Source organism: Bicyclus anynana, chromosome 10 (assembly GCF_947172395.1).
Source record: "Bicyclus anynana chromosome 10, ilBicAnyn1.1, whole genome shotgun sequence".
Lineage (NCBI taxonomy): Eukaryota > Metazoa > Arthropoda > Insecta > Lepidoptera > Nymphalidae > Bicyclus > Bicyclus anynana.
Genome location: NC_069092.1, coordinates 14,487,237 through 14,499,469, shown reverse-complemented (window position 1 = coordinate 14,499,469; position 12,233 = coordinate 14,487,237). Strand labels below are relative to the sequence as shown.

At 39.1% G+C, this 12,233-nt stretch overlaps 1 protein-coding gene across 1 annotated transcript in view; it reads right to left on the bottom strand.

Moving 5' to 3' along the window:
* LOC112050356 (soluble guanylate cyclase 89Db) overlaps positions 1–12,233 on the bottom strand; it is a 13,044-nt gene extending 811 nt beyond the window's left edge. The window contains exons 1-14 of the mRNA XM_024088610.2: positions 12,146–12,233; positions 11,768–11,857; positions 10,432–10,509; positions 9,300–10,114; positions 8,389–8,582; positions 7,679–7,803; positions 5,560–5,691; positions 4,779–4,880; positions 3,897–4,063; positions 2,910–3,192; positions 2,246–2,389; positions 1,690–1,813; positions 863–972; positions 518–607 (exon numbers count right to left, since the gene is read on the bottom strand). Coding sequence (XP_023944378.2) covers positions 518–607; positions 863–972; positions 1,690–1,813; positions 2,246–2,389; positions 2,910–3,192; positions 3,897–4,063; positions 4,779–4,880; positions 5,560–5,691; positions 7,679–7,803; positions 8,389–8,582; positions 9,300–10,114; positions 10,432–10,509; positions 11,768–11,809 — 2,406 coding nt within the window. The 5' untranslated portion in view covers positions 11,810–11,857; positions 12,146–12,233. The remainder of the gene's footprint in view (positions 1–517; positions 608–862; positions 973–1,689; positions 1,814–2,245; positions 2,390–2,909; positions 3,193–3,896; positions 4,064–4,778; positions 4,881–5,559; positions 5,692–7,678; positions 7,804–8,388; positions 8,583–9,299; positions 10,115–10,431; positions 10,510–11,767; positions 11,858–12,145) is intronic.

Below are 12,233 nucleotides of genomic sequence, written 5' to 3'. Positions count from 1 at the left end.
TTTACTATTTATTATATTAGACATTGATGTGCCTTATTTAGCACCAATTTTAACTATTATTGAAAACTCGTTCATGAAACCTCACAACAACTATCATTTTCACCTTAGGCTTATGCCAAGTCTTCAGAAAACATTGTGGATGTGATAGCACCATTTGTTAATTTAGGGATCCATTTATGCATTATCTATACTAATATAATAAAGAGGAAAATTTTGTTTGTATGTTTGTTTGTAATGAATAGGCTCAAAAACTACTGGACCGATTTTAAAAATTCTTTCACCATTCGTAAGCTACATTATCCACAAGTAACATAGGCTAAATTTTATTTTGGAAAAAAATGGGGTTCCGTAAGATATTTAGGTTTTTCGGACACAAGGTGTAAAAAATCAACCAGATAATTAGGGTAGGGGTAGGTAGGAGTAGGGTAGGGGTAGGGTAGGTTAGGGGTGGTTTACATCGAGTTTCACGCGGACGAAGTCGCGGGCGTCGGCTAGTTAATAATATTATTTGTCTTACCTTAACTTTGATAAGACCTCTTCGTCTAAGTCTGAATTTTCCTGGCGGTAGTTCAGCTTTCGTCTGAGCAGAAATCTGTATGCGTCCAGGCTACGAAACATAATTAAATTATTTAGGTAGAATCGAGCTTTTCATAGCAGCATGTCTAAAAGACCCCGGTGAACCTACGAGTATCTATCGTGTACCTTCACTATAAATATTTTGTGAAAAAACCAAGTTTACACGCGCTGATGCAGCAGCAGAGAATTTGCAAGTTAAAATTAGTCTTCATGCAGAATACACAACTTTACATTAGTTTTGAATAACCGCCAACAACACTGAGGACGTAAGAAAACTTGAAGTTACCTCGCTTGTGGTTTGCATTCGGCTGGCTGTGTTGACGGTGTCCCCCACTAAACAGTAGCGAGGCTGTCGGAAACCCAGCACGGCGGCTTGGCAGGGACCCGAGTGAATACCTACAATGTATCAAAAATGTGCTAATGCTGACTTAACTTGTGCACACTGACGGACGAAATAGAAGATAATCGAGGAGGATTTTTCTAAGAAACACATTCTGGGATACCCCGAATTGCAGTATCCGCCACAACAACGGAATGTGATAATCCTACTAACGACAATGCCTGCATTGTTCGTCAAATAGTTAAGGCCAACCAGTGGTTCACCGCTTAGGCTTGTGGCTTCAAATCGTAAAGGTCCTCTGGTGATGATATATGGAGCCATTTTTGCTTCTGCTAATAATATTTATATATTGCAAGATACACTGAAATATATTAAGAAATTATCAATACCAGCCTATGTGATCATACGAAGCGTCAGCTTTAGTGCTCTGTATGGTCTGTGGATCAAACAGTATACCTGCTAATTGGATGCAATGTTTTTGACGTTTACCAATACCGTGTGTAAAGCTTCGCAATACAAGATTTTAGGTATCCTCGGTTACTGAGGGGCGCGGCGGCAAGGTATCACCCAGGTATATCAGGTAGGATTTTTGTATGACCTGTGAGTAGGATCACCTATTCCTGCTCGCACTTCGGATACGTTATAAATAATGCATCCGACTATACCACCCTAAGTCCGCCACCTCTCATTGGAACACCGTGAACATAAGCTCTACATCAGCTCCTCTCCCTTTTCTACTTCAGTAAATGAAGATGTACCTATGCTATTCTTACCAATAGTCAGCATGGGCAGAGAGCACGACACCGCGAGCGCCGCACTGGCTATTTCCTTAGCGTGCGCGCGCGTCTTTTCTGGTGCTCCCGATACCACCATATATACTGTGCCCACTGTCTCCACCTGCAGGGATAAGCTTACATAAATCCCTCCTTAAAAATAAAATTTAGTAACGTGATGTTTGTTGGTACATCAATTATCTTTGGCTAACGTTTACTAACAAATTGTCGACCTAGATGAACATTATTAATGTGTACTTTCTGCCAGGCCTTGATGACACTGTGTATATCTGATATTGAGTCCAATGGTTTCAGGTATCTTTGATACTGAGTCCAATACAGGGATTATGCTTTTATAACATTTAAAGCAGTGTCTTCGATTGGCTTGCACGACTAATAGATAGGTAATAGATATGTTTGGGATGTTGATGGAAGTTGGAATTTGACTTTCTGTTCTTATTAATATCTGTAAGTAACGCGTATTACCTATCAATCAATAGGCCAAAATTCAGCCAATTATGGAAGGATTTGCTGCACAGGCAGGCGAATACCAGACCTTATAGACACGATGGCTATCCAGCATGCGGTCGATCCTGGAGTACACATCGTTCATGTAGCTAACGGTCTGCATCACGTCGGCGCGCGTCGTTGCGTCTGCCAGTTGGATGCCGCAGAACATTATGCTGACGCAGTCAAATTTCTGGGAGTGAAAGAAAGACGACAGGAGAGTCATAAGCATATATACAGAAACAATGCATGTATGAATTTTCTTGTGCCTTTTAATTTTGAGATTGGGTTCGTGGAGACAAAGGGCTAGAGTTCTTTTTAAACAACTTTCGAAAAAGATTATCGAGTATATCAGTGACCACAAAGCAAGGCAGTTAGGCCTTGGGAAGCGAATTAGGTTATCAATTTAAAGAAATACTTACCGACTGCAGCCAGTATTTTGGACAATATTGCTTTATGTGGTGGAATCGAGGTTTTAGATTTAATTAAGATTTAGTGCCACTTTATAATTATACTTATAATAATATGAAATTGAATAATTTAATAGCCTTCCTCAATCAATGAACTATCTAACACTGATATATTTTTTCTATTCGGCAGCCAGTAGTCGTCTTCAAGTAACCAGCAGTTCTCAAGATTAACGCTTTCAACCAAACACAATTTCTTCCGTATTTATAATATTAGTGTAGAAGTAGAAATTATAGAATTTCAACCTTTTGCCAGCACTCTGCAGTTGCACTTTTTCCCGCTCGCAACTGTGCCGCAATGCCCCTCGGTATCATGGAATAGAGAAGCTGATCCCCCTTCTTCTTCCATTCGTCCAGCAGCCTGCAAGATTTTTCCAAAGAAAGACTCCTGGTCTCTGCTTTATCGAAGAGCAGCTCTAGACGTGAGAGATGCTGCCAGCCTTGCAGCAACAACTCTTTCGAGCGGCCATGTCCATTCATATCAGCTAAATAGAGGCCCGCTTGACGGAGTTCATCGAGGTCGTTGAAACTGTAACAAAGTAGAAATTAGAAACAATTGATATAGTAACTGTAACCTCCTTGGACCAGTGGTTAGCCTATGTGGCTTCGGATCAGGAGCTTCTGGGTTCGAAACTGGGTAAGTAAAATTTTTCCGCCCGGAGTTGTTGTTGTCAGCCCGGGGAATAATTTGCTGTTGATTTTGGACTATCATAAATGAACTCTGGCTTTCATTAACAACTGATAGTGGTTGTAATTTAATATTATCACCTAATTCCGCTAATCCGCATTGACCCTGAAGTAGGCCGTTTAAATGCAAAATAAGCGAAGCAAACAACAGCAGACAGTACTCATTTGCATGATATGGATGTAATTTTCCTTGATCTAGGAACGACAGTCATATGAATACTTAGTATTAGAATAGTACTCATATTTGGCAAGATAATAGTTTTTACTAACTTGACCTCCACAGCTGTTTAAGCAGATAGAGAAACTTGTCATCGGCAATATTTCGTATGTAACGAAACATTTTTGCTTTGAGTTTTTTTGGTGAAAAGTGAAAACCTATGTCCAAGAAGCTCCTGCGGCATTTAATTTTACAGAAAAACGTCAAGATTTTCAATTTTCAAAATGTGTTGTTCATTGAAACAGTTCATTCTTCAAATCGGGGGCAAGCAATGTATGAAAAATTGTCGATCTCTTTTATCAATTAATGGATGTGAATAAGTAACTCACATAGGGCTACACAAAAACGCAAGAGCATCAATCTCCTCTAGGAAGTAGATCGGCCCTTTCAGTAGGATCGCTCTCGCGCCCTGCGAGCCGCGGCGGGACTCGTTGGCTAATTTGGTACGCCAACGCATCAGCTCCAACTCGAACACTATCGTCTGCATGCATACCACCTGGAATATTACAACGAGAATCTTAGAAATAATTTTGCTCTTTGCCAAGAGCTGTGATAGCCTTGTGGATATGACCTCTGCCTCCGATTCCGCAGGGTATAGGCCCGGGGCATGCACCTTCAACTTTTCAGTTGTATCAAGCGGTGAAGGAAAACCATCGTGAGGAAACCTGCATACCAGACAATTTTCTTAACTCTCTGCGTGTGTGAAGTCTGCCAATCCGCATTGGGTCAGCGTGGTGGACTATTGGCCTAACCCCTCTCATTCGGAGAGGAGAATCGAGCTCAGAAGCCGAATATGCGTTGATAATGATGATGATGATTTTGCCCTTGAATACGATCTCATCTGAGATAAGTTACGATACTGTCTCTCCTATGGATGGTAGAGTGCACAATTCGGACGGTTTCTACGCGGTAGGTAACCTATATCTAATACTGGAACGCTGAAGAGCTTGGCGGTAGGTCTAGAGTAGTAACTGCGACCACGACAGATGCCTACCTACCACCAGATTTTAATATTGAAAACAAGAATTTTGTTGAAAACCAAAACATTACAAATTGTGTCAAAGGTGGTCACAACAAACTTGTTAGTATAACCTTAGATTGGGCTTTATATATCTAAGTTGAATAGTAAGATGTTTCTTATATAAAAGATATATATAGGTCCCCTACTCGGTAAAATATTTGTTAATGAAATGCCACATTTCATAATTTACCTTATCCCAGGTAAAAGAAACTTTAGGTTTCCTCAATCGAAGAATCTCGTTGATGGATATTTTTTCTATTTCACTGATTGGGCCTCCCCACGCTTCAACAAGCTGAAAAAGTCAAAAATATAATCATCAATACATATACGAGTAAATAATATTGAAGTATCTAAGTGTGTTTTCTCAAGTGCTTAAATATAGTTATTCTTACGACTCCAAATCACAAACAAGCTTTATAAAATTTTTGTCTGTTGGTCCTTCCATTTGTAAGTCTTTCTGTTTGTCCAGGCTATAGTTTGAAACGGCTGAACCGATTTTATCGGGACCTTCACTGAAGTTAAAGAAGGTTATGAAGCAACTCATAGGCTACTTTTATCTCGTAAAAATCTATGGTTCCCGCGGGATTTGTGCAGGTGTGGGGTAGGGGTAGAGGTAAGGTAGGGGTAGTTTAGGGGTAGAGTAGTGTAGAGGAGGGGTAGGGAAGAAGTGCACATTAGTCAAAGCGAAGCTTGACCGGATCTGCTAGTAAATGATAAAAAAGCGTGGTGTTGAACTGCACTGAGTTTGTCGTGCGCTCTTCTCGGACCAAGGCGCGTTTGTAACCCTCGTAACTTTAATTTCAAGTTTTTGACTTTTTTGAACGCGGGAAATTCCGAGGAATTGAAACAGTGCCATCTAGTGGCACTACTGCACAGCTGTTTCAATTCCTTAGAAAATCGTGTTTACGTTTACGCGATAGTCACCGTAAACATTGAAAACATTGAAAACTGCCACTAGGTACACTCCTTACCTTCTCGCCCGCCATCAGTATTTTCATTTTCCTGTCAAGTAAAACGCCGAAGGGGAAAAGCTGCACTAGAAGAGAAGTCGGCACCGGCGGCAAGAGACACGGCAGTGACTTGCGGACCATGAGCGATTGGACCTGGAGAGTAAGGTAAGTAAGGCAAAGATTTTATACTATAGATGTCCTGAAAAATTCTTTCTGTGTTAGATAGCCTATTATTTCTGAGGAAGGCTATAGGCTATATATTATCCCCGTATTCATACGGGGACGGGAACCACGCGGGTAACACCGCGCCCCGTCAGCTAGTTATTAATATCTATACTAATATTATAAAGCTGAAAAGTTTGTTTGTTTGTTTGATTGAACGCGCTAATGACAGGAACTACTGGTCCAATTTGAAAAATTATTTCTGTGTTAGATAGCCCATTTATCGAGAAAGGCTATATATTATCCCCGTATTCCAACGGGAAAGGGGATCATGCGGGTAAAACCCCGCGGCGTCAGCTAGTTTTTTATACATTCTCTAGAAGCAAAACTTCTGGGCACACTAGGAGATAACACAATCAATCCAGGAAAACAATATACGAACTCTACCACAAACATCTCTGCTAGCACTACACAGTCTAAACAAACTTAATTATAATTTTGTAAATATCTCTAACTAACAATGATTGGTTCCTTATTGATGTCACGTGCGTCTAATTTAAAATGCTGCTAATAAATAAAGTGTACATAGGTTCGCTAGCTGTGGGGTCCTTCAATAATATTGATGATAATGACACTGCAACCTTCTTGGTGTCATCGATCATCGAACAATACAGGTGACGCAGTCTATTATGGTTATCCCTTATGAGTACCCATAACAATGATTTTATACCGACTAGAATGTTTTTATTTATAAAACCCCTAAAGGTCATGAAATTATTAATTACATTCTCGATCAAGTCATCAACATTCTCTTTCAGTGCGCTTTCATTTGAAACCCCAATCGAGTATATTTGTACACATTCGGTTTTTCTTCCCCACTTTCAACCCCCACAACTTTTAAACGGCTCAACTGATTTTCATCAAACATATCTAAGAACACTCGCCCATTTGTCACCTATCATACAAAAAAAAACTAAATTGAAAACGCTCCATCCGTTCGGGAGCTATAGTGCCACAGACAGACTGACAGACATACACGTCAAACTTATAACACCCTTCTTTTTGCGTCGGTTAATAAAGTACTTCCTGCCTTTTCAAGGCACGAGTAGTTTAAGTACTTACCTACCAAGGTATTTATGTGAAAGAGATTACCATCTCTGTATTTGTGGCGATGAAAGCGTTCAGAATTATTTATGAGGCAGGTTTATTATTCGTTATCAAATTTTATTTATTACCTACCAATAAATTTTCTCTTATTCGAGAACATTTTTGTGCTTATTGTCCTTGAAGATTTCGTAACGAAAATTACTTAAGGAATATGCATGTACAAAAATTGACCTCTTCATTCGTCTTGCCTGTATGGCTTTTGATCATTGGTTCCCAGAGATCTGAAGGACCTGGGTTTGAGTTAGGGCTCACGCTATGTAATACTAAACTTTTCCTTTTTTTCCAAGATTTTCTCAGTATAAATTCTCAGCCTAAAAGTGCAAGTTAAGCCGTCGGTACCAGTCGTTATCATTAACGTATCATTGCGATCTTTTAAACGTCAAAACATTATCTAAACCAGACAACTGACACGTTGGAGCAATGTGGTAGCCTGGTGAGTCTAAGTTCTATATACCCTCTTTCCCACAACGGAAAGCGCAGTCTTGGTCGACCCCCTACTAGGTGAACCGAGGATATCAAGCAGATTGCAGGAAGCCGCTGGATGCTGGCGGCTCGAGATCGTTGTGTTTGGAGCTCCATGCAAGAGGCCTTTGTCCAGTGGACGTCCATCGGCTGATAATGATGATGATGATTCAGTGCTCGTAAGTAATATAATCTATTTAATGGGACGAATATCTTAGCATTCCATGGATTCACCGTGCAGGTGCCGGGTCCATCGCGTGGTAGAGAGAAAACCTCCGAGCAGAGTCCTGGACTTGTGACTGCAGGATGTAGGGTTAAGGAATTAATTGATTATTTTCTTCCTACTTACGTAATCGCTGTTGTCGAATTCGAGTCTCAACACGGCGACGTAGTAAGCGCCCTCCATGCTCTCCTTGACGATGGTTACTTTCAGCTTCAGAGAGAATATATCTTCTGCTATCTCATACAGCTGACCTGAGGTGAAGAACTCTCTTTCTTGATTTACTTATTAGGTAGTTCTATTATTATAATAATTAAAGAAACAATACAAATTAGATAGACACATGGATATATATGGAAACATTCATAAAGTAAAAATTTATATCTCGAAAAGGACTAGTACGAATCTTTAAAGTAAGTTCATGTCAAAAAGTTCATTATGTGTGTATATGTGTGTGTGTGTAAATAAAATAAAGCCCATGTTACTGAATATAAATAATTAAATGTAAAATGTAGCTTTCTAATGGTGAAAGAATTTTCAAATCTTTTTCAAATCGGTGCAGTAGCTTTTGAGTTAATCCATTACATACAAAAATACAAATATTATCTCTATATACTCGTAATATCATGCCTGGTGGAAAGCAATGATTGAAGTTTAACTGTGAAATTCATAGACGTTACGGGGCACCCCCAGGGAATCATTCATCCGCTGGTGTCGAAATCTCAAACAAATACAGTTTAAATGCGACACTCAGCGGGTGAAAGATCCCCTGGGGGTGTCCCCACAACGTCTATGAATTCCAAAGTTAAAATACTATGTGGTTTAAGTTAAGATCTTACCCATTAAATAGTGAGTGAAGCCGACCCTCCCACTGCTGTACACCAGCTCAGCGCCGTGTATGTGCGCGCGAGTCAACTGCATGCTCGGCGACCGCATCCGTGGGAAGGTGTAACTCATCCGCTGGTGTATGCTGTCCACTGACTGCAGGAAGGTGCAGAAGTATCTGCCGGTTGCGCGGATCATGGTGTCGTAGCTGATAACAAACAATCATCATTCATCATGCATTCATCATTATCAGCTGATGGACGTCCACTGCTGGACTTAGGCCTCTTGCGTGGACCTCCAAGTACAACGGTCTAGAGCCGCCAGCATCCAGCGGCTTCCTTCCGCTTCCGGTCCACCTAGTGAGGGGTCAACTAACACAGCGCTTTCCGGCGCGGGGTGGCCATTCCAGCACCCTAGGATCCCAACGACCATCGGCTCTTCGATCTATGTGGCTTGCCCATTGCCACTTCAGCTTCGCGACTCGCTGAGCTATGTCAGTGACTTTGGTTCGTCTGCGGATCTCCTCATTTTTGATTCGATCACGCAGATAAATACCAAGCATAGCTCGCTCTATTGCACGCTGAGTGACTTTGAGCCTTAGCCTATATTTATCATCATTATCAGCCTATGAAAACGACTCACAGAGCCATGCCATCCTTAAAGGGGATATGAAGCCGAAGCCCTTATAAAAAGGCTCGAAGTACCTTAGCGGGCGATGCAGCGAGCTCGAGACAAAGCAAAAAAGAGAAAAAAGTTACAAAGTATACATTTTTGGATACCTTTTCTAATATAGAACTTGAAACTACTAAATTGATTTGAAAAATTCGTCCACTGTTGGGAAGCTACACTATCCCTGAGTGCTATAGGCTATATTTTATCCCGTTATTCCTACGGGAACGGCAATGTTTTATAAGTTACAACTCACCCATAATTAGAAAAGAACTTCACAAAGCACCTTCCGAAAAAATGCATGACTTTATCAGGCGTGCTAAACTTTTCTCTCAATGTATTCAGTTTCTCTGTGTTTACAGTACTAAGACTGTTTAGTCTCGGTCGAACATTTCCAGATCCACGACGTTGGTAGATATCCACTGTGCAGCTGGTTTTTCTCAGAGAAGGTTTCAAAGAACTCCTTCTGGTGTTTTCCTGGACTGGCGAACTATTGGAACATCCAGGTTCAGTACATTTAGACTCTTTTGCAGGTTTAGGTTCTTTTGCACATTCTGGTTCTTTGGTAGATTTAGATTCTTTGATACATTTAACTTCTTTTGAACTTTCTGGTTCACTCGGAGATGTCGATTCCTTTTTGCATTCAGGCTCTGTATCCACGTTATCCGTTTCTGGGATTAGTTCATCTGCTGACATTTTTCTGTCTTTTATACGTTCCAAGTGTATACCCAAACTCCTTCTGTCTCTAGGACACGTTGCAGTCAATTCGTCTTCCTTAATCCTCTCAGGAGACATAGTGCTAGTTGGTGATCTTATTTCCTCTGAGGATGTGTAAGCGTCAATCTGTTTTTTAGTAACAGCAGTCAAAGCATTAGTGGATGTGAATGGACATTTGAAATGTTGGCCTCTGTTATCGCCGTGGACTGATGCACTCCTCCAGTTTGATTTGGACTTGATGGATGGTTTTTTCGGCACGGGACTGTTGGGTATGGGTCCAATAGTGTTTGAATCCATCATCAGTAATCTCGTTAATGCTGACGCCAGACGAAACATTAGAGTATCCGGATATTGCTAAAAGTAAGAGCAAAATTGATGATGGTCAATGGATCCTGGTTTTGAAATAACATTGTAGTTTGTTTTTTAATAAACTTTGAAAGCAATGAAATAATTAATATATTATGTTTCTTCATGACAAAAGTGTTGTCATTGGTTGGCCAATCGGAGGACTAGTACAATCAGATAACATAATTAGCTTTAACCAATAGTATGTATATGTAAATTCCCACAAACACCGCATCTATTATGGAAATTTCATCTGATCAGAATATAGCTAGAAAGAGAATACCTGATTGAATTTCCATTACTAAATGGCACACTCAATTACTCACCTGTCTCGTCATAAACACGGTATTCCTGGCGCCCGCCTCTCGTTGTATAGTGTCCCATATTTCTTGTCCACATTCCGCCTGAAAAATACATTTTCTTTTAGTCATAGTCAGATTTAATTTATGCAAAACACATTAATATTTTTAGGCAATAGTTTAAGTTTATATGTTTCGATTCGTCGATTAATAAGCTTTTGACCTTAACTTTACAATTGAAAATATCTGCTTATTAGATTTTTGCTTTTTGAATATCAGGGACACATTAAACAATAAAAATAACATTTTGTTCATTGTACATCCTTAATTTGTGCAAAATAAGTATCAAAACTTAGCCACATGATCGAATCCTGAAATAAAATAAAATAGGAAATAGGAATGTGATGTTCCTCTGACATTTGTATGGAACACAGAAATCTGAACAAAGAAGAAAGTTTTTAGATAAAAGTGTCTGAATCGGTTGTTCTACATGTAAGTATTTGTATTATATAACACGATATATTCTTAGATATGTGATTATTTAAGAGCATCATCCATCAACCCTACCATATGCGTCTGACACCTAGTGGAAAAAGTTCTGAAAATATAAGGCTTAGTTTACACTGCTGACTAGATACACTAGTGAAAGAATGATATAGAAGGATTTGATCAGTCACTACGTCTCAAGTGGAACTTTCTAAATCCTTCACGAAAGAAAGCTATCAGCTTTAAACAGAGTTGTTAGCCGCTTATCTATAAGAATTGATATTGAAAATTTATGATTTACATCGATTTTCAGTAGTCCACTAATCGTTTTACAAAAATATAACTCAAACATGAACAATTTATATTGAAAAACTCTTCAGCCCTTATTTCACCCCTTCTGGTTTTAGTTTTGGGAAAAAAGTACCTTCTTCGTATTATGGTATCAAATCGTGCTAAGTTTTAAATTCCTTCAATAGTTTCAGCGTTATGGTCGGTCAACAATAAGCATGGACAGATAGACAGACAAAAAATATAAAAAAATATTTTTTTGGCTTCAATATCGATTATGTAATGCCCTCCTAAAATGAAAATTACTTCAATGTACAGAATTGGACTTGTTACAGTTTTATTATAAGTACAGATTAGTTGCGTACCTAAAACTGAAAATCATCTTATATTATCACTCGGGTCACTGCTGAGCTCGAGTATTCTCTCAGAATTATATTGTCAATAGTCCACCACGTTGGACCAATGCGGATTGGCAGACTTCACAGACGCAGAGAATTAAGAAAATTCTCAGATATGCAGGTTTCCTCACGATGCTTTTCCTTCACCGTTTGAGACACGTGATATTTAATTTATAAGAAAATCATCTTACTATTATAAAATGTTGAACGCTTTCTAATAACATTCCATACATTCTGGTGGCTCAGTTATTGTTCACCCCACTTCAAAGGCAACGCGGCAACTAGAATAAATGAATCTTGATTAGTTTACATGAAGTTTCATTACTTAGCCTAAACCAATAAATTTATGATTTCCATTTGCAAAGGAGATAATATAACGAAATTGTATAATAGAATTTTGCTTGGACCTTTAATAATGATTATTATCATCTAATCATATCATGGCTTTGTAAAACTGATATTTATTATTTCAATGAAATAAATAATTCCACAAAAATTTTGATATTTTAATTGTTAATTTTAAAAATAAACTTTTACTTGTATGTTTTTTTTAATATTGAACTATTTACCATTATAATCAAAGTTCACTTTTCCACGAAAAATATAAGGGTTTTCTTCTTCGCCCTTATGACAACTTTCCCGTAAGGCTTTCGCGCT